Source organism: Nyctereutes procyonoides, unplaced genomic scaffold (assembly GCF_905146905.1).
Source record: "Nyctereutes procyonoides isolate TBG_1078 unplaced genomic scaffold, NYPRO_anot_genome, whole genome shotgun sequence".
Taxonomy (NCBI): domain Eukaryota; kingdom Metazoa; phylum Chordata; class Mammalia; order Carnivora; family Canidae; genus Nyctereutes; species Nyctereutes procyonoides.
This window is the reverse complement of record NW_026575049.1, coordinates 68,557,683-68,579,444: the sequence shown is the minus strand read 5'-3', so window position 1 is coordinate 68,579,444 and position 21,762 is coordinate 68,557,683. Positions and strand designations below refer to the sequence as shown.

The 21,762-nt window shown below is 57.5% G+C and overlaps 1 protein-coding gene across 1 annotated transcript; it reads right to left on the bottom strand.

Moving 5' to 3' along the window:
* Positions 1 to 3,421: 3,421 nt before the first annotated feature.
* On the bottom strand, positions 3,422 to 12,817 carry PROKR1 (prokineticin receptor 1). Its single transcript, XM_055329361.1, has 2 exons — positions 12,333 to 12,817; positions 3,422 to 4,118 (listed from the first exon to the last, which is right to left on the bottom strand). Exons 1-2 carry the CDS (start codon positions 12,815 to 12,817, stop codon positions 3,422 to 3,424), a joined length of 1,182 nt encoding a protein of 393 aa, XP_055185336.1.
* Positions 12,818 to 21,762: the final 8,945 nt, after the last annotated feature.

The window sequence follows — 21,762 nt, the reverse complement described above, 5'->3', positions numbered from 1 at the left end:
AGCTGAAGGTCAACCTGAGAGTTCTTGGGGAAGATGAAACGGGCTGCCCCCAAGGCTGCGGCAGGAAAACCCCGGGAGAGCTAGGGGCCCTGGGCGCCCGAACCTCTCACCGGGGCGTCGGGTTCCCCACCGTGGAAAGCACCCCGTGGGTTTAACAGGCTGGGTCCCGGGGAGGAGAGCTGGACTCGGGCTGTGCATGCAGCCCGAAGCATCTCAGATGTTTCAAGAAACCAGAGTCATGGTTAGGATTTTGTGGCCGCGTCCCACACTCCTCAGCGCCCTTTCCCTAAGGGGGGACAGGTGCCGCGCTGGAGGGCTCCGGGGACACCGCCCGCTGCCCTGTTGCCGTGTCCTGGATTTAAGAAGTCATTTCTCCAACGTGTGACCATTAGGCAAAATGCCCAGCAGCTTCGTTGTGCACCTGCCCTCCCCTTTGGCTCTAGTTAAGGGAACGGTTCAATTTTGCCAAAGCCCTGGCTTCGGGCTTCCACGCAGGACAAGGCGCAGGCCGGGTGCGCTGGGAGCGCGTGGAGGACAGCGGAGGGCGGCTCAGCGCCGGGGCCCCTTGGTGGTGGGTTGGAGAGGCCCTGGGCTGGGCGGGCGGGAGCCGGGTTCGCGGAGCCAGGCACCAGGCTGCGGATCCTGGTGTGGGATCCCGGGGCCACCTCCTGGATCGTTTCTGCGTGTGTGGACGGGAAGCCCGTGCCAAGGGCTCGCCGTAGGCCGTGTGACGGGCGTAAGCGGGTCCTCAGATTTCACGTCTTGGCATCTAGATGCTGAAAAGGCACTGATGGTTGTACCAGAGCCGCCTTAGAGGAGGAAGATCTAAACCGTGAAATCTGCGGAGGACGGAGAAGCGCGAGGGCAAGAGGGGCCCGGGCAGCGCCGTTCTCACAACTGCTGCCACCGTGGCCGCGGCCTCTGCCCGGCGCTGGCGGGAAGCAGCTCCGCGCTGTGACCCAGACGAGGGGGAAGACGTGGAAATTACAGGCACGCTACGCTCCACGCTTAGATCTGCACTGTTGGTTTTTTTTATTATTATTTATTTCACTTGATCACAACACGACACTTTTATTCACTGTGGAAAACCCCAAGCAGACGCAACAAGCAGGAATATCACAGACACTTAAACGAGTGCAAAGCGGACACGTTCTAGGCGGAAAAGCAAAGCCGCTCGGCTGCCACGTGCGAAAAGCTCCCATGCGATAGGCGACTCTCGCTTAGCATTTCTAATGGGAGAGGCGAACGGGACAACAGCCGACTATGTCCTATTACTATTTTGTGGTCCGAAGCTACCTTTCCCGAGTCTAGAACGGAATATGTAATCTTATAAGGAGTAAGTACCGCCCTCCGGGACGTGATGGGTTTGGGCTCATGTCTTTTTTTTTTTTTAATTTTTATTTATTTATGATAGTCACAGAGAGAGAGAGAGAGAGGGAGGCAGAGACACAGGCAGAGGGAGAAGCAGGCTCCATGCAGGGAGCCCGACGTGGGATTTGATCCCGGGTCTCCAGGACCGCGCCCCAGGCCAAAGGCAGGCGCCAAACCGCTGCGCCACCCAGGGATCCCTGGGCTCATGTCTTAATTAGTTTTTATTCTCTGAGAGTTTTCCGATGGCACCGTAGAACGGTCTGCTGGATGGTGAGTGGGAAGACATGGATCTTTGAACGTGTCTTCCAGGGAAATAAAGTAACTATTGGGAAAAAAATGAGGTTTGCTGCCAAAAATTAAGAGTTGCCTCTATTTGGAGGGAAACGCCGTACGAGTGTCAGTTAAATACCCTTTGAAATGTGCCGCTCTAGGATTCTTTGAGAGGGAAAGGACACATCTACTCTTTAGCTATACACACTTAGGAAACTAAAGAAAGATCGAGAAGCAAATGTCACATTGCCCAGGCGCACGCTGGCCGGGAGCAGGAACGTGGTCAACGCGTCCGTGATTACAGACAGTCTCATTCCGAGATTCCTAAAACCCGGAGCTCATCTTCCGGCGGGAGACACGCTGCCACTCCCTGTTGCACCTTCACCACCAGACGTCTCTGCCTCGCGGTACCAGCGTGTTGTTGGGACGTGACACGTTAGCGCGGCCACGAGAGGTAAAGGGATAAATGTGCACGAAGAGTAATGACAAGGGGAGACGGTAAAGTTCCCAGATACAGAAGCCAGGGTGGCAAGTTTTTCCTGGTCGGGCACGCTATACAGTCATCGGTCCTCTCCTTTGGTTACCCACCTACCGGCTCCTCGGCTCTTCACAACCACCTCATCAGGAGCTCTCACAGGCCTTAGCCTTGTCCCCTTTGGGAAGCTCTCCCAAGGGTCGCACAGGTGGCAGAGCCAAGGCTGGATCAGATCTTCTGGTCCCAAAAATCCAGATTCCAAAATTGGAAACACTACACAATGAGGGCGCGTTAGAAAGTAGGATGAGCTCTTGACGAGCCCGTGGAGGCATTGAATCCCACAGGGTCACCTTCACCCGCTGGTATGTCCCCGTCTTTCCTGGACGCCCAGGGCTGTCCCACCAACCTTCACCACCTGCCCCTGGATCGCAAGGCTCCACTTACACATGGCGGGTGATCTGTCCCAAGGAGAGAGAAGCAAGTCTTAATCCAAAGGATTAACAGCTGTGATGGGCTTCGGGCACTGGTGACAGACTCCTCTTGCCCTCAAACTGTAATAACGAGGGGGAGAGCTGGTGGACGTGGAACACGGCTGATGGCCACACCATGAGGGGCTGTGCCTACTTTCAAAGAGTCTATGCTTCCCAGGCGTGGATTCAAGAGCAGGACTTGAGGGGAAGCCTAATTGGTCCAAGTCAGAATAACTGAGGGGCAGAAGCATCCTTACCCCCAGAAAACCCGAGCTCCTGCCCTGAGCCCCACAGGCTCTCAGAGGTCTGCCATCTGAACTCCTCCCCCTGGAGCCAAGAGGATATACTCGGCCTGAGCCGAGGCCCTCCCTGGAGCAAGTCAAGACACCCAGAACCCCTTAATACCTTGAGACCAAATGGCTTCCAGGGTCTGCGTGGCTTCCCCTGATGATGAGCCTCACCGTGTATGGGCACAGCCGTAAGCCAGAGGGGTAGCCACGGAGCAGATTTGGACAGAACTTGGCCATGCGTATTGGGGTGTCCATGTGCATGCACATGAGGCTCCTCACAGTGACAGGACCAGAGATGAGACTAGAAGGGTTGAGGAAAGAACGAGGAGCCCGTTTCCTATTCATGCTCCAATGCCCCCAAATGTTAAGAGAGAACTCGAGCCGAAGGACAATCCTAGAGATGGGCTACATCGGTGCCTGGTGGGTTGTCCATTCACTCTGCCCCCGGCAGCCACCCAAGGCTTCTTGCTTGACGGTGTATCTTCCATACACTGGTCAGGGTCCCAAGGGTCTGTCTTTGTTTAAACGTTGCGAGGCCCAGCGGGTTACTTCAGTCTGACGCAGTCCACCTCTTCGGTGGCAGGCACGCCTGTGGTTTTAAGATCCAGGTCGGCGCTGGACTTACTGGCACTGTAAGAAGCCTTCCAATGGAGCAGCATGATCTTCTTGAAGTACTTGATGGTGTTGTTCTTGACGGTCACGAAGCACAGGGTGTTGATCATGCTGTTGCTCATGGCGATGCACTCGACGACGTAGAAGGCCGTGAGGTAGTGCTTCTCCTTGACGAACACGGTGGGGAAGAAGTCGCGCACGATGGTGAAGCCGTAGAAGGGCGCCCAGCACAGCACGTAGGCCGTGAGGACGCACATGAGCACCAGCACCGTCTTCCTGCGGCAGCGCAGCCGCTTCCGGATCTGCTCGGTCTGGACGCCCGGCACCGCCTTGAACCACAGCTCCCGGGAGATCCTGGCGTAGCACAGGGTCATGGTGACCACCGGGCCCACGAACTCGATGCCGAAGATGAAGAGGAAGTAGGACTTGTAGTAGATCTGCTGGTCCACCGGCCAGATCTGGCCGCAGAAGATCTTCTCCTGGCTCTTGACAATGACGAGGACCGTCTCGGTTGTGAAGTAGGCGGAAGGGATGGCGATGAGGATGGACACCAACCACACCAAGGCGATCAAGCCCGTGGCCGTTTGATACTTCATCCTGGGTCTCAGCGGGTGGACAATGGCCAGGTATCTAGGACGAGAACAGAAAGAGGGTCAACCGCCGTGAGGGGGACGTCGTGGGTCATGATACTGTTGGGGCAACGCTAGAACAAGGACAATCCTGGAGATGGGCTACCTCCGAGAAGGTGCGACCCAACGGAGAAACGACGTCGTGGGCTCTCAAGAAAAGTAGGCTCTAAACCCCGGTTCCACCCCTTAGGAGCTGTTTAATGTCCCCGAATCTCGGTTTCCCTACCTGTCGCGTGTACGTAGTTTTTGACACACTTTCAAATGTGATATATGCTCAGTAAATGGTAACTATTACTAAATGTAGTAGTAATGCCTCCCGTTGGTTTCTGGCCTGGTTCTGTTCCCAGGTCCTTCCTGATTCCAGGGCCATTCATCCTAATTACCTCACCATGAAGAGCCGAGAGGGCTCGATAATCCCAAAAAGCTGTCGGGGGGAGCTTGCCCTTTCCAGTGGAAGCAGTGGGCCAAGTTTCGCCCTCATTCCGCGTCATTAGGAATACTGCTCTTCATGCGAAGGTGAAGGGAAGAGCATGTGACCACGTACCTTGTTTTTCAGGGGTAAAAACGGAGCCCGGAGACAGAGGAGTGACTCTCTCAAGGTCATACACCACAGGACGCTTGATCGGAAACGTTTAACCCTGTCTCACGGTCGATGTGAAAAATCAATCAAGAATATACATAAATGTTTTTTTTTTAACCACAAAGCAGCAGGCGGTAAAAGATATTGCCTTTGTTCTTTCCAATAAAAAAAAAAAAAAAAACCCACACGGCTGTTACCACAGTGGTCCAGGAATGAAGAGAGAGCTCTTTGGGGGGGATGTGAGTCATTTGTGTGGTATGAAAGCCGCCTTCCCAGGGAGAGAGCGCAGAGAGCTCTGGTTTCCTGGAAGACCTGCCACGTCTGGCAGGGGGTACAAGTTGGAGAAGGGGACAGATGGGGAGGGAAGGGGGAGGGAATGGCCAGACGACGCTGGAAATAAACTCATTCTCACGTGTCCCCGGCCTGTCCCAGGTAGAGCCAAGAGCAGGCGTGAGAAGCCTGAAGGAAAGCCAGAGCGACTCTGTTGCCTTTGAAACCAACCCCTTTGAGGTCAAACGTTCTTGGGATTTTGATTGGAAGAGGAAGCTCATTCCTTTTTTTGTGTTTTTGTGGTTTTTTTGTTTTGTTTTCCCCGATTTTATTCCTGCTGTTTGCGCCCTTCTCCCCCCAACGCAGGCAGCCGACTCCGTTGCGTGTCCTTCGGAGAGTTCACTGGAGTGAGACTCCTGCTGTCTGGACAGACGGCAGACGGGGTGGGACGGGGAGGGGCCACCATTGGTGCACCCGGCCGTTGGGCTTGCTCTGGTCCCGCAACAGTCCCTGCCCTCCCGCCGGTGTCCGAGCACCAAGGGGGGAAGGGGAACGATGCCGGGTGTTGGCAGTGCCCCTGTCCATACACAGGCCTGGGCCCCAGAAGGCCACGGCGCACCAAGTCGCCGACCCCTAAGGCCTACTATGAGCTCAGTGCCTTCGCTCTCACCACCCCCTCCCCTTTGCCGTCCCCCCACGTCCTACCGATCCTCCTGCCAAAGGCCACGTGTGCGCCTCTACCCGTTTGCTATACGAGTGGTCCCGATCTGCTGCTATTCCTTCCTCCCCCACGGCACCCCCCAGAGTACTCTTTTCTGCAGCGACCTAGGCGTCAGAGGACCAGGGCTCTGATTCCGGCTTTGCCTCGAACTGCGGGAACGTGCGTCCTTCCTCTGGGCCCCCTGGCTGCACGTGCCCCGGGCGACGGGGGAGAGCCCGTTAGACGCTGTCACTTGGGGAACCCGTACGACACCATCAGTTTGCTTTGGGCTCCTTTACTTTATTTTTTTTTTTAAGATTTTATTTATTTATTCACGAGACGCAGAGAGAGAGAAAGAGGCAGAGACCCGGGCCGAGGGAGGAGAAGCAGACCCCATGCAGGGAGCCCGATGCGGGACTGAATCCCGGGAATCCGGTGTCAGGCCCTGGGCCAAGGGCGGACGCTCCACCTCTGAGCCCCCCGGGCGTCCCTACTGCTCCCACTCTTGCGGGGCTCTGCACCCCCACTTCACACGTGCCTCGGAATGCAGAGTCTACGTCCCCCCTGGAAGGGACAAGGAGTTAATGATTCCTTCAGAGTAGATGACCGCTAAGGAGGGACCGGGTGAGAGTGACCCGATGAACCCATGATGACGGGACACGGGGGGGCGGGAGGGCGCAGGCCAAGGGATGCACCTAAGGAGCTGCCAGTTGCCCGACGCCTTGGAACATCAGGGGGTGGAAACCAGCTGCGCTGCAGAGGAAGGGGAGAAAAGGATGCTGGCATTCTGGAGGGTTCCAGGAGGGCAGGAGGACGGGGTGCGGCTTGCTCCCCGGGAAGGCTGGAGCCGGACACCGACAGGCCTGCACCCCAGCTCTGCCGAGACCCCCCCGGCTCCAAGGAATAGCAGTGGGGCCCCGGTCTCTGAGCCACACAGTCCCTGGACGCCTGAGAGGACATGCATGAGGCCCAGGCCCCAACGATGACCCCAGACCTCGAACAAGGGGAGCTTCCCTGCTCTCCCTCCTGAGCCCCCACTCCGTCTACACCCGCTCTGTCTCTAGCCCTTCGGGGCCTGCTGGCTCGTGTTTGCTCTCTACGCCGCGGGCAGCCGGGGACCCTCCGGGACGTCGACCACCGCAGGCCACTAACTCCCCCCATGTGGTTCACAACCTCAAAGGGAGTTTGTCCCGAGCTATTCTGCCTACGTAGCGCTACTTTTTTTTTTTTTTTTGACCTGTTCTCGGCCACGACGTCGCCGTCAAGGTCTCTACTACTTTCTATTTCACTGGATCTGTTTATCCTCGCATCAGAGGCAAATCACCCACCAGATGCGTGTTCCGTCCCGGCTCTCCCGCCTTCGCCGCCACCCGCGACCGCTCCCGGGGTTAGCAGCGGGCGCTGTGCCCCAGGCCCGTCGGGGACCCTTCCCGGAAGGCGATGGCGGGGCGGCCTCCGAGGACGGCCGGCAGCCCCCTACGCCCGGGCCCGCACTCCGGGCTCCCGCAGTCTGCGTGCTTATGTGCATGGCACCTTCACACGCACTGTCCCCGCGTGGCCCCAAGTGTGCGGAACAGGGAGGAGAACAAGGGTGACCATTTCACATGAGCTGCCTGAGGCTCAGAGGAGCTGCATCACCTGCCAAAGGCCACACAGCTGGACCTCGGCAGAGCCGGGTGCGGGCCCGTCGGTGTCCGGCTCCAGCCTTCCCGGGGAGCAAGCCGCACCCTGTCCTCCTGCCCTCCTGGAACCCTCCAGAACCCCAGCATCCTTTTCTCCCCTTCCTCTGCAGCGCAGCTGGTTTCCACCCCCGACGTTCCAACGCGTCGGGCAACCAGCAGCTCCTTCCTCCGCTTAGGCGCGTCCCTTGGCCTGCGCCCCGTGTCCAGACCCACTTGGGGCCGACACTCCCCATAGCACAAGGAGTGAAGGCTGCTGGACGAGCGAGCGCCCAGGCAGCGATTCCGCGATGGCCACAGGCCGGGCGATTGGGAGAGAGTATGCGCCCCCCCACCCCGCACCCCGGGACCCAGCCCCGGGTCAGCCCATGGGGCGGCTGACGCAGCTTCCAGGCCGTCCACCAGCCCATCAGGGACCCAGAACCCGCTCCTCCGGCCAGTCAGCCCCATCGGCGAACTCACGGGGGGACGTCGGTGCTTCCCGAGGCCGCTCGGGTGCTCAGGCCCCCGCTTGCCCCGCGCAGCCGGGAGACCGGGGCTCAGCGGACGGGCCGACATCCCGCCTGGATTCTGGGTGAAGAGGGGGGTGTCCCCGGCGCCCCACGCACTCTGGGGTATGTGGATGGCACATGGAGGCCAGTGCAGCTGTGTCTACACCCGACGGGAAACCCAGACCTTGGGGCGCAGAGCCCAGGGATGTTCCTTTTCAGCTCCCTGCTCCAGCAGGTCCGACTCCCCGTACCTAGATTCCGAGACCTTCTGGAATAGGACCCTGCTGTTTCCCATCTCCACTCTGCTTATGTTCCTTGCCCCGGAGGGTCCCACACACCTCCCCAGGGGACCTCGCCTTGTAAACCCCGCCCCTACCCGCCGTGGAAAACCTTTCCCATCCTTTACTGATTGTCATATGTTGACAGCCAGTTGAAAGCCCACCTCCTCCGTGAAGCCTCCCTGGTATGCAATGACGTCACCCTTTTGCAAATTCCATTTAAAACACAGCCCTTACTCTGGGTTCTGTTAACTCAGGGTTCGTCCCACCACCTGCACCCCCAGCCCCGACAGCGAGCTCCTCGAGGGCGGGGATCCAGTCTTACTTCTCCTGTAGCTTCCACTTCCCCGGGAATCCTGGGCACCTAGGATTGTAGTCAAGCCTCAGGCGCAGCAGGCGCTCGGCCCTGGATGAATGGGGACGTAAGGGGCCATCGCGAAGCTCCCAGAAAGATGGCAACGGCTTTCGGAGAACAGGGCCGGAACGTGCTTACCCAGCCCGAGCCCGGGGCGCCGCCTGGGACTCGATAACCGTGAGGAAAGGCGGAGGGATGCGAGCCGTAGTCCCTAGAGGTCTTTTGAGCAAGAGGGGAGCTGTGCCTGCGACACAAGAGTGACACGGCGGCGGCCTTCCTTCTCCCCTCGGGCCATGGAGCCTTGCTGCCCCGTGCGGGTGCCCGTCTCGGGGCCTTTGCACTGATCATTTCCCTTGTGTGGAATGCGTCTTCCCAGTTCAAAGCCTGGCTTGCTTGCTTTTTTTTTTTTTTTTTTTTTTTTTTCGATTTTTCCAGAGTTCCCTTCAAATACCTGTTCCCCGGGGACATTTTCCCCAACGATGTGCCTGGAGCAGCTTCCATCCTGCATCACGTTCAGTGTTCTTGTGCTCGTCTTTTTTTTTTTTTTTTTTCTGTTCAGCGTTCTTGTGCCTTTTTTTTTTTTTTTTTTTTTTTTTGGTTCAGAGCATTGCTGAGATCGCCTTCTGGTTTGTGGCTTGTTTGCCCGACTGTTCCCTCTCCCCACTCCTGGGGGGAAAAGCTGCACGAAGGCAAAGAGCTCCTCCCCCCACCCCGCACCGTCCTGTCCACAGGGCTCGCACTCAGGACGCGCTGTTTGCGGGGAGCCTGGGGGGCCCAGGGCTTGAGCGTGTGCCTTCAGGTCAGGTCGTGATTCCGGGGTCCTGGGATGGAGCCCTGCATGGGGCCCCTGCTCCCTCTGCCTCTCCTGCTCCCCCTGCTTGTGCTCTCTCTCTCTCTCAAATAAATAAAATCTTAAAAACAAAAAGAAAAAACGTGCTGTTTGCATGAATGAGTGTTTAGCGTGGATTGTGAGCAGGGGACGTTAGCTGAGGGGCAGATCCAGGAGCCCCCGAGGCTGCAGTGAAGACAGTGGAGATATACCCCCCTCTGTCACCCCCCCCCCCCGCGGCAGGTCCCATAAATCAAATGAATGGGGAGAAAGGGAGTCAGCCTCCGGGCGGCACAGACGTCTGGGAGCACCAGGGACCCTGGTTCATAAATAGTTCTGCTCTGCTCTGCCTCCATAGCTGCGTGTCTTGCACACCCTGCACCAGAGCTTGTTTGACCTCACATCACAGGAACAGCCACCTCGAAGAGCTTGGCCAATCGGAAACGGTCATCACTTTACCTGGGTCTGTTTTGTTGTTGCTGCTGTAAGGGTTAATTTGAGAATTATCCGCTATTTCGTTTTGCTTTGTATTTATTGATTCCTGAGAGACACAGAGAGAGAGAGAGAGGCAGGGACCCAGGCAGAGGGAGACACATGCTCCATGCAGGGAGCCCGACACGGGACTCGACCCCAGGACCTCGGGGTCACACCACTGAGCCCCAAGGGCCCCTAAGACCCGTTGCTTACTTGTTGTTGACTCTGGTCCACGCCTGGCTCCGAACAACCACACGTCTTACCTCCTCGAATCCTCAGGACACCCCAGCACACAGGCTTTCTTATTATTCTCACCGTACACAGGAGAAGCCTGAGGCCGGGGAAGCTTGCTGACGGGAGGCCCTGGCGCTAGCAGGCGCCGCAGCGGGGCTCGAACCCTGCCCGCATAGGCACTACCACTGCGGTTTCGCTGAACAAAGCTCCAGGCCTCCTATAACTGGAGCGTCATTCGTGACATCGAGACAAAAAAATCAGTTGCCCCCGGGGGCAGCCCGGGTGGCTCAGCGGTTAGCGCCGCCTGCAGCCCAGGGCGTGATCCTGGAGACCCGGATCGAGTCCCACATCGGGCTCCCTCCATGGAGCCTGCTTCTCCCTCTGCCTGGGTCTCTGCCCCTCTCTCTGTGTCTCTCTCATGAATAAATAAATAAAATGTTTAAAAAAAAAATCCGTTGCCCCAAACTAATGACACAGAACTGAAAAAGCCCTGATCCAATCCTGAACAGCACACGAGGCCCGACAAAGTCAAACAGGCCCAGCAGGCCCTGCACCACGACCCCGGGAGGAGGTGGCACAAACACACGCAAATCATCTGAAGCAAAGGCACCAACAGGTGCAGCCGAGCAGCCAGGGGGTTGGCCGGGGCCTTGGGGCGGCGGCCTGTGGCGGCTGCAGCGCCGTTTTCAACGTCGGGGCTCAGGCCCCGCGTCCCCACCCCGCTGGGCCCGACGAGACAGGCCCGCTGTGCAGCGGATGTTGCCGCCGCATCTAAACAGCGCAGACCGGGGTTGACGCCTGGCACCGATAGCGGCCCTTGCACACTCAGGGTGAGCCAGTGTCCCCTGACCGGTGCCGGCGTCCGCCCCCCGGAAGCCCCCACCGCCCACCTCGTGGGATGCCCGCAGCGTGGTGACGGGCTATGCCTGGGGACCAGGCACTGCGGCCGAGCAGGTGCCAGGCCAGCCCGCACCCGTGGCTGGGGCGCCCCCTGTGCAGGAGGTGACGCTTCAGGAGAGGAGGCTCTTCTGCTCTGAGCTCCCACCTTCAGGAAGTCCGAGACGAGGTAGCGGGAGCTCCTCCCTCCCAGCCCGGAACGGGACCTGGGGACAGAGGCTGTGCTTGGCCGTCCCCTTCTGAGTTGCCCGGGTCAGCCGCGGCAGCGGCCCGGGACGCCCAGACCCCGTGGAGGGCCCTGCAGGCACGACCCCTCGCACGCAGCACCTTCGTGCCCTTGAGGCCAAGTCCCTGACATTCGTGCCCCGAGAGAGGAGGCTGCAGCCCCAGCCTTTAAGGCTTGGCAGCCGGGCTCCTCCTGGGGGACGCCCCTGGGGCCTGGGCAGTGGCCTGTTTCCAGGTCGTGCTATCTCGGCTTGTTCTGCCTTTGGCCTCAGAAAATAGGTTCTATCTGCTGCGCTGGTCCCGGACCGCTGCCCCGGGCCGTCCTGGCTGCAGGGGGCGGAGGGGGGGGGCCTCCGCGGGAGCCCTGAGGCCACGAACCTGGGGGGCGGCTGTGCTGCGGGCTCTCGGGCGAAGGGGCAGGGACGGGCCGTGCAGACCCGAGGACACGGGGCCCTGACCCCGGTGGCGGCGCCAGGAAGAGAGCTTCGGCAGAGGGGCTTGCAGACACTGCCCGGGGACACCCCACCCCCCCCGCCGGGCTCCTTAGCACAGGAGCGCATCCTAAGGGAAAAGGCCCGACACCGCCGAACACAGGTGTGCAGAGTGTGCCCTGACGGCTTCAGGCACGAGGCCAGACCGGCCCTCCGAGCGCCCACGCGAACCTATGGGGAGGAGCAAACGTGCCCCGACGGAAAGAGCCAGCAAGAGCATGCGCTCCCTTTCTTTGTTCTTTCCTTTCTTTTTCTTTCTCTTTTTCTTTTTTTTCTTCAAAACAAATCACCCGTCTTATTTTAAAATCAACCGGCGCGGAGTTGGGGGGAGGTTAGGGGAGAGGTGCTTGCGTTTTGAGAAAATCTTCCTCAGGCAAGCTGACTCAAAAGGCACCTGCCTGGAACTGAGACTTGTCCCTCCACATGTCCTCGAACCTATTTGCCCCCAGGCCCCGAGCAGGCCGTCCAGGAGGGCAGCCGTCGCCCAGGGATCGCTCAGCTCCGGGGAGCTCGGCTACTGCCCCTGCCCGCCCATGGCTGGAAAACCAGAAGTCTCCTTACTGGTCGGCCAACGGGCCAACGTTGCCCCCCCCGCCCCCGCCAGGCATCGGCATCTGCAGAGAACAGAGATCGCCCGTCCGTCCACACCTGCAGTAAAGGAAGGGGTCGACCCGGGGCCCTTTCTCTGTCGTCCCTGCGTCCCCGGACTCACCTGTCGATGGCGATGGCCAGCAGGGCATTGGTGGAGACATAGAGCGAGACAGTGCGCAGGTAGTTGACGGAGGCGCACGTGACGTGGCCGTGCTCCCAGGACAGCTGGCGCACCACGTAGTAGTCCATCTCAAAGGGGCAGCAGACCACGGCCACCAGGAAGTCAGAGACGGCCAGGTTGGCGATGAGCAGGTTGGTCAGGTTCCGCAGCTTCCTGTGGCGGGCCAGGGCGGCGATGAAGACCAGGTTGCCAACACCGCACACCAACATGATGGCCACGAGGGCCACGCCGATGACGATCTTGGCGGCGAAGAAAGTCCGGGAGTTGGTCACGTCCTCCTCTTCACCCAAGGGCAGGTCGTAGTCGCCGTAGCTGAAGTTGAATGGGAAGGACGCGACGTGGGCCCCGTGGGCCGCAGGCACGGAGGGGAAGTAGGCGGACGTGTTGGGGGCCGACTCCTGGGCGAGCCCCGCGGCGACCTCCATCGGGCCAGTGGCTCCCAGGGCTACGTCGGGGATGCTGGGGTCGCCGCCCTCTCCGCTCGGTCAGGACGAGTCCGCCGTCCTCGGGGCTCGGGGCCTGAGCTCCATCCTAAACCTTCGAGACACACACAAGTGAGTGGCCAAATTGAAAGCCGCCCTGTACCCCAAGCCCACCCGCGAGCCCCGCGCTCACGACGAACAGAGTGATGGGGGGAGACCAAGGAGGCGGGGAGAGAAGACAAATGGATAAAAACCACAGAGCCGCTCCTCCGGGGCAGGCTGGACTGCAGTAGAGACAACCGGCTCCGGCTCAGCTTATCTCGTCTCCACTGAAGATCTGACGTGGGGCCGCAATTTTGCTTAAGGACCCAAGTTGGGGGGCGGGGGGGTGCTGAAGAGAAGGAAAGTGACTGGCTCCAAACTCTCCCCCCTCCCATCAGCATGAACTCGGTCTTTGTGAAACGGTCCAGTTCTGTGGCTTAAAAGAAATTATTCTGGGATCCCTGGGGGCTCAGCGGTTTGGCGCCTGCCTTGGGCCCAGGGCGTGGCCCCGGGGTCCCTGGATCAAGTCCCACGTCGGGCTCCCCACATGGATCCTGCTTCTCCCTCTGCCTGAGTCTCTGCCTATGTCTCTGCCTCTCTCATGAATAAATAAATAAAATCTTTTTTAAAAAAAGAAGGAAATTATTCTGAATATCATCAGCCCTGTACGAGACAGCCCTGTCGCTCCCCCCGCCCCCCAGCTGGTCTCCTTCCTCTCGCAGAACCCTCCAGAATCCCAGTCTACCCCGCAGCGTCCCTTCCCGCGCCTCGCTGGGTTTCGTGTCCCCACATGCACGTCTGCTGCGATCCCAGGAGCCAAGCGGCGTTGACCAAGGCCTGTCCCCAGGCAGAGGCTGCGGGGCTGAAGCCACAGCCCACGAGCCCCTGAGTGGCTTAGTCGGGGGCTCCGGAGCCTGCCCCGGATAAACAGCTTAACCGCTCGGAGTTTCAACATCCTCCAGGCAGCAGATCAGTAACATCTGTGAAGGGAGCTCGGAGCGCCCGGGAAGGGAGGGCGTTACACCGGGGCTGCAAAGAATTCCTGCCCAGGGTTCAGACCTCCGCGGCCACGGGGAAGGGGGGGATCCTGCCCCAGATGCCTCCACCGCAGCACCTATGGGGAGTGGGGTGGGGGTTCGCTGCCCTGCTGGGGACCAGAAAACCAAGAGGAACCCCCCTCCCCTTGCAGTCCCGGTCCCTCCCAGAGCCTGCAAGCATCACACCAACTTGCTGAGACCTAAGAGGCCCCAGCCCCGGGGGTGTGGGGGGGAGACCTGCTGCCCACACTCCTCGGAGGGGAGGTATCCGCAGCCTGTCTTGGGGGGACACTGGGGTTAAAGCCCCTCTGAGCCCCACGAGGCCACCGCCCGCCTCACCTCCATTGATCCCTTCCCAGTCCCTCCCCGGTGCCCCTGTCAGGGTGAGACCGCACCCCTGAAGGGTGGGGGGGCACGTCTTAGGGTCCAGGCGGGTCCAGCTGCCATCCTGCTGGGCCCCCCTCCCTCCCCGCAGGCCCCGTGTGCCCCGGGTCACCTACCTGGAAGGCTCCAAGTCAGCAAATGGTGATAAAAACTTCTTGGGGGGGGGTGGGCAGGGGGCGCTGGGAGCCCCAGCCCCGCGGAGGCCGGTCCTGCGCTCCCTCCCGCTTTCTGGCGTCTGCAGGGGGAACCCCGGTCCCCGGGGCGGGGGGGGGGGGGAGGCACTCCCGGGGCGGGTACCCCGCTCCCCTGGGGAATGGGCGCGAAAGCTAGTGCCTGGCAAGGAGCCCGACGGGGGCGAGCATCCCCCGGGCGCCCCGTACCTGCACCTGCACCTGCACCTGCACCTGCACCTGCACCTGCGGCGGCCGCGCTCCGGGTCGGTGTCGGCGGTGCGGGGACCCAGGCGGCTCCCGGGGCGCAGGGACCAGCCCCCGCTGCGTCCTCGTCTCCCCCCTGCCCCCCCGCTCAGCGATCCCCGCCCCCCGGTGCCCTGGGGGCGCCCAGGCCCCCCCGCGGGCTCACTGGGGTCGCTGGGCCCGCGCGCGGCTGGGACCCGGGAGCCCCGGGATGCGGAGGACGCGGCGGAGGGAGCGGGGCCGGGGCTCAGACTCGGGAGCGGCGGCCGCGGGCGGGGGGCGGGGCTGAGCCATCCCCGGAGGCGTAGCTCCCTCCCGCAGTGCCCGCCCCGGGCAACCGGACAGTGCGGCTCACCTGGCGGAGGGGGCGGGCCGGGCGCATCCAAGGGCAGCCAGAGGGCCACCCCCCCCCCCCCCGCCCTCGCCGGACACCTGTGATGGACCCAGACCTCGATGCCTCTGCCAAGCCCGGGGCACCGCGGGGCACCCCAAGGTCATCAGCTCCATTTGGGCAGCGCCCACCTCTAGAGGAAAGGGGCTGCGAGGGGAGGGGGCCGTGTGGGCGCTGCAGGAGGCAGGAGCCGCCCCCCCCCCCCCATCTGTTGAGAAGGCTGCGCAGGCCAGAGCCAACTTCACAGAGCACAGATCGCCCTCAAAAGTCTGGATTTCTCAAGAAGTCAAATATAATATTACCCTACCATCCGGTCATTTCACTTTCAGAAACAAAACAAAACAGGAACCCGGATCCCAGTCCGTCAGTGTTCCGGCCAGTTTTATTCCCAATAGCCAAAACCTGGAAACAACCCAAATGTCCATCAACTGATGAACAGATTTAAAAATAAATAAAAATAAATAAATGAATGAATGAATGAATGAATGAATAAATAAATAAAAAATAAAAATAAAAATAAAAATAAAAATAAAAATAAATAAATAAATAAATAAAATGTGCTAGTTACACACCTGACAGTTTTCTCATCGCTAAAGAATGATGGAGTGAGTGAGCTCACGCGCTGGTGAGGACCCGGAGAAATGGGAACCCCGGGCCGCTCACTGAAGGTGGGAATGGAAAATGATGGAGCCGCTGTGGAAAGCGGTAGGACAGTTCCTCAAAGGTTAAAAAATAGAATTCTCACAGGCTCAGCAGCTTCCTCCCTGGATATAGAGCCAGAGTCGTGGAAGGAAGGCAGCGTGTCAAGGAACTACTGGGGCACCTATGGGCAGAGCCGCATCATTCACAATAGCCAAGAGGTGGGCGCCGTCCCAGGACGCGTCACTAGGTGGACGGATAAGCACCACGGGATGTGTACCCACAGTGGGATATCATCAGCCTCCAAATTATGGAAATTATGACAGAGGATGCAACAGGGATGAAACGTGAGGACATCCCGGGAAGTGAAGTAAGCCGGTCACAGAAAGGCAAATGCTGTGTGAGTCCACTGACAGCAGGGACCCTGCAGAGCCCAAATCCTAGAGAAAGCGGATGGTGCTGGAGGCTGAGGGAGCGGGAGGTGCCGCGTGCGGGTCCAGAGTGTCAGCTTTGCCAGATGGGAAGAGTCCTGGAAGGGGTGGTGGGGGTTGCACAAGAATGTGGATGCGCTTAGGTCGCTGACATGTACATTTCCAAACGGTTAAGATAGTAAATATTTGGTGTATTTCACCACAATTTAAAAAAAAAAAGTGAGAAAAAAAGGAACTCAGTCCCGACTCGTGCTACCATACGGGTGAATCTTGAAAACACCACGTTAAGTGAAATAAGTCAGACACAAACAAATACTCCATGAATCCAGGTCTATGAGGAACCTAGAATAGGCGAATCCATCGAGTCAGAGAGTGAATGGAGGAGGGTAGGGAGGAGGAGGAGGAAGGGAAAGTTATGTTCAGCGGATCCAGAGGTTCTGTGGGAGATGACGAAAACGCCCTGAATTGGGTGCCCACGATGTCACTGAACTGTTCGCTGAAATGGCTCAAAGGGGCTATAGAACAGCTCCGTCCTCGTCAGCAAGGCACCCAAGGCCCGTCGCACTTTGACCTCCCAGTGTCCACAAAGGAGAGGGGCCCGCTGGGTCCTGGATCCCCACGCTTCGTGGCCAGGTCGGCCTCAGGCAGGTGGCCTCCACTCTCTGGAGCTCCCTTCCTTCACTTACAAGTGAGCTGAGCTTCTATTGGGAAGTCACCACCAGGTTCCAGCACCTCCTGCTCTGTCTTCCGAGGCCCATCTCCGTCCCTGAGCACCTTCTCCTGTTTACAGAGATGTCACAGGCCTCTCACGTGGCTGAGCCTCCTACGTCCTGGGATGGAGCCCGTTGGGTTAGGGGCCTGGTGTGTGAAGTCCCCTGCCCCCTCCCCCCCTCACCGTGTGCCTGGACGGCCTGGAACCAAAGCGGAGCCTCCCATTCGTAAGCTACAGGTGGCCAGAGCTCCCCCTGCACAAGGCTGTTGTGAGGACCCAATACGGTGAAACAGGCCAAGTGTCTGGTGCGTGCCGGGGGCTTAGCAGGCTCCGCTAAATGCCGAATGTTTCTGTTGCTCTGTCAGTCTTTCCCTGTCTTGCTCCAGTGAGATCTTAACCAAACAATTTGCTTCCCCTCTCGCACCGTCACCTGAAGAGGGGCTAGGGCTCCCTCATTTTCTAACCCTTTCTTGCAAATATTTCTCAGCTTGCCTGGTGATAGAATTATCTGGGGTGCTAGTGAAACATGCTGATTCCTTGGTTCCCACCCCAAACCAGGGGAAGGGGCCTAGAAATCTGTAAGTTAAACCAGCACCCCAGGTGGTTCCTACTATCAAATAAATTTGGGGGCCAGGGGACCTAGAACAGAGCCTGGCACAAGGTAGACCAATATTGATTTGTCCTCTCACACAGCATATATGGTTGTTCCCTACAGCAATTGTCTTCTTGACTCTATTTACCTCCACTCAAAAGATCAAGAACAAAGCACAGAGTTATCTGTTGCTACCAGATTACGCTGAAACTCAGCACCAGAAAGCAGCAAACGTGTATTATATCCCAGAATTTCTGAGGGTCGGGATCTGGGGATGGCTTAGCTCGGTGGATCCAGGCTCAGGGTCCGTCATGAGACTGGAGCCAAGCTGTCAGGGCTGCAGCCTCATCTGAAGCCTCAACTGGGGGAGGATTCACTTGAAACTCACTCGAGGCGGTTGTTGGGCCTCAGCTTTTTGCTGGCTGTTGCTGGAGACTTGGGTTCTTCAGCATGTGAGCCTAACCTGGGCTGCCCACGTGACCTCACGACTTGGTAGCTGATTCCCTGCCCCCAGCCCGCACCCCCCCCGCCCCATGCTTACATTATGTATCATTCACCACAAACAACAGCGACAATAACCCTGGTACAATGTGGGAAGGGACCACACAGGTGTGTGACTACGAGGATCACTGGGGACTGACTTGGAGGCCACCTTAGGGACTGGCTACCAGACAAAGCTTAGCATTTTCCTTTTTCCCCTTCAAAGGCCTGACATGGAATGGCGCCTGAGGTCAGCAATGAGGTTAGCCACAGCGAAGACGTTTTTGAACTTCAGAGTAGAGAAGTCCGGCATAAATAACCTCTGGAGTTGGAAGGCAGGATTGAGATGACTGATCGGCCCAGGACCCTCATGAAAGGAACGAAAGAATGAAATAATGACCTAGCAGGTCGTATTGGGAACTCCCGTGGGGAACAAGTTTCTGACACTTTCAGAGATCTCCATTCCATCCGAGAAGCAGACATCCATCAGGGGCCCTATAATAACAGTTTGTCTCTAGACAGAGTTAAACCAGGGCTAGCTTAGCTTAGAGCGAAATATGGCCCTAAAAAGGTTGTTTTTTTTTTTTTAAGGAATTAAGAATAAAAACTGGAACTCCAATGGTACAATTTTTTTCTTTTCAAACTTGTAACCCCAAGGATGCCAACAGCCTAGAAGTCTGTCCTGTGATTACAGCCTACTGCCAGGAAGGGCAAACGTACTTTGCCTCATCTTATCTACAAGAGAAGCCACACTCTCTGAGAGGATTTGCCATCTCAGTGACCTCTCGCCAAACAAGATCAAAGAACTCATTTGGGAAGCGCTTTTTTTGGAGATGCTCCCCCCCCCCCAAGTAATGTCCTCAGGCTCCTTTAGAGTTTCTTTCCTTTCCTATCCCACTAGCAGGAATCATCTCAAAAGTCCTCTGAATTCTCATTTCTTCATCGTTTTAGGCTATGCTTGTATCCTTTACACGTGGAAGTTTTTAATGTCTTAGGGCATTTCTCAGCCATGTAACTCCTGTGATGCTCCAGTAAACACCACATAGGAAACAGTTCAAGGAGCCTTCAGAGTTCATCCAGGGAGCGCTCTTACGTGGAGCAAGGAGCAAGCAGGTGCTCAGGAGGGAAGCCGCTAGCCCAAGGGAACAGAAAGGGCCCATTTCAGAGCCCGGGTGAGAATCCCAGTCTCCTGACTTTTAGCCCCACCCTCCATCTCCCGCGGCCACACTCACAACACCTACTGCAACCTGCCTCCATTTGCCCCCCTCCCGCCATGATCCTTGGCCCCATAGATCCTTGGCTCCACTCACAATTCTTCCTGGCTGGCAAATTTTCTAAATCAGCTTATTTTCTGCCTTCATCAGATTTGTTCTCTTGGCACGCAGTCTCATCTAGTGCCACGAAAAAAATCAAGGATTCCTGGAAGACACCCAGAGCTGGCTCAGAACCCATGCTGCTTCCTTTTCCAATTACCTCTGCAGCACTCGAGAAAGCAGGGTTGGACAGGCTCCCCGAAGCCCACTCAGCGGGGCCTTCGGACTGCTCTTTGCCGCTCCTCTCCACTTCCCAAGTCCCCCTGGAGGGCATGTGAAGGAAGATTCAGACAGATACACAGACATGACCTCAGTCTCCACGGAAGCCCCCACACTTCAGAGATGTTGATTCCTTCACTAACCTCATTGGTTTAATACCATCCCTAGCAAATTCCTAATGATTGACAAAACTATCCCTATGCGTATCCGAAAGAATAAACAGGCAACAGCATATAAGAATTTTTCTTTGAAAAGAAGAGTAATACGGGGAAATCTGACCCATTATTAATAAAATATTATAAAGGTTTAAGAGGACAGCACATATGAGTTTGAGCGAAAAGTGTTAAGACCTGCATATGTCTTGACATGAGGTCTGATAATTCAGCGCAGCCCCCAGCCCCTATTTCACCCAGGGTTGCAGAGGGGAGGGCTGAGGACAAGGGTGGAGCCGGTGCGTGGCATCCGCCCCAGGTTCTGGTCTCCCTGACTAGGACCCGTGGTGACAGGGCTAGAGGCAACGGGACTCTGGGAAACAGGGGACCCCCGTAGTGCTGGCCTGGGGGCTCGGGGACAGAGGGGGGAAGAAAGGCCCCATCTCCCCATTTGAGAAACACGGGCTGGTTCTAAAGCCATGAGTGCCCCGTGCAATGTCACAATGTCCCGCTTCGCTGGCACCTGCAGTTTTACCTTTGGAGGATGTGACATGGGTCTTTTCCATTGACACGGTGCTCTCTCAAGGGAAATGGCACAGCCAGGCCCCAAACATCTTTGCAGGGAGTAGTGTTGAGGGGTTGGACAGGAGGGGAAGGATATGGGAACTTGAACGATGCCCTCCCCCACCCCAGAGGCTTCCAGAAACAAGGGTCTGGGATTTTCTGCTTTATGCAGACGGTGGCAGGAGTCAGGTGTATCCTTACGTGGGTCCATTGTACCCAGGAGTTAGGGGATCCTGGTGAAACTGGAGTTACAGGAGAACACATGCAAGGGAAGCAGTGCCCATCGACTGCTTCACCAAGTCCAACTCTTAAAAGTGGTCATTTGATGGGTCATAGCCACTGTCGGACTGATAGTCCCCACTAAGATTCTGTGACATGGACTTCACTTTTGCAGTTTCTTCTGATGAAAAAAGATGAAAGGCATATTCAGAACAGCATGAGAATAATAAAATATTAGAAAGACTGCAGCTCCATCAAGGCTGAGCCGAGTCCCTATGGGCTTCCCACAGCTGCCGGGGCCAAGCCCCTCCATCCAGGCGCCTTAGGACCACGGCACTGCGGTCTCTGCACTGTTGTGGAGGCTGAAGTCTGCAACCAAGGTGTGGCCCGAACCCTTCCCTGACTCTCCCCATGACACCTGGTGCCCGTGCTTGGGCTGCAGGGCTCCGGCTCTGCGTCCTCCTCATGTGGCTCGCTCCCCAGGGTCTCTGTCTCCTTGCACCAGCCCCCTACCCTCCCCCCATACCCCGTGCTGGGACCCGCCCCGGGGACTTCAGCCGAGCTCCATCACCTCCGCAGGAGCCCTGCTTCTGCGTAAGGTCACATCTGGGTCCCGGGGGTTAGATCTCAAGTTGGCCTTCGAGAGGACACAGGTTACCCCGGATCACCCACGAGGCCATGCGGCATGGGGCTGGGAATGAACCCGGACTGCTGGGGGTCCGGGTACAAGGTGGCGGGTACTCTCGGGAAAGGGAGATCCCTGGAACGAGCTGGGTGCAGGGCTCTGGGTGTCAGCCACGTTCTTCTTCTTGGTGCGGTAGCTTGTTACAGGGTCTGGCCAGTTGGTGAAAATGCACCCAGCTCTGTGCTTCTGAAATGTGCACTTTTCTGAAGGTTTAGGATATTTCAGCGAAAAGTTAATTAGGACATGGTGCTGTCAAGGTGTGTTGATTGCCACGGAGAGATAGTCACGATATATTACTGAGTGGAAAACATCAAGTTACAAAACCATCGCTGCAATATGATTTCACCTGGAGGGGAAATAACGCATTCATCTATAGAAGATACTATCTGGAGGAACAAAGCAAATTACTAACGTTCAACTCGTAGAAACGAAATACAAGTTTTTTCCCCCCATTATTTCAATTGTTTTTTTTTATGTTCTAATTTTTAAAAATGAACCGATGCTATTTGTATAATGCTTTACGTTTCATAAATGAAAAAAGAGTGAATTACTCAATAACAATGAATAGGAGAGTCAACTATTAGGGAAAATTACTAATTTAGATCTTTCTCTCACATGACATTCTAAAAATGCAATATGGAAGGATTAAACAGTTGAATTCAAAAAATTTAA

What these genes read in the sequence shown, in the direction of transcription:
- PROKR1 (XM_055329361.1), bottom strand. Translation starts at nt 12,817, where the DNA reads ATGGAGGTCGCCGCGGGGCTCGCCCAGGAGTCGGCCCCCAACACGTCC. An exon ending in CTGGCCATCGCCATCGACAG is followed by an intron (nt 4,119 to 12,332) that starts GTGAGTCCGGGG and finishes TTCTCGTCCTAG; the next exon opens with ATACCTGGCCATTGTCCACC.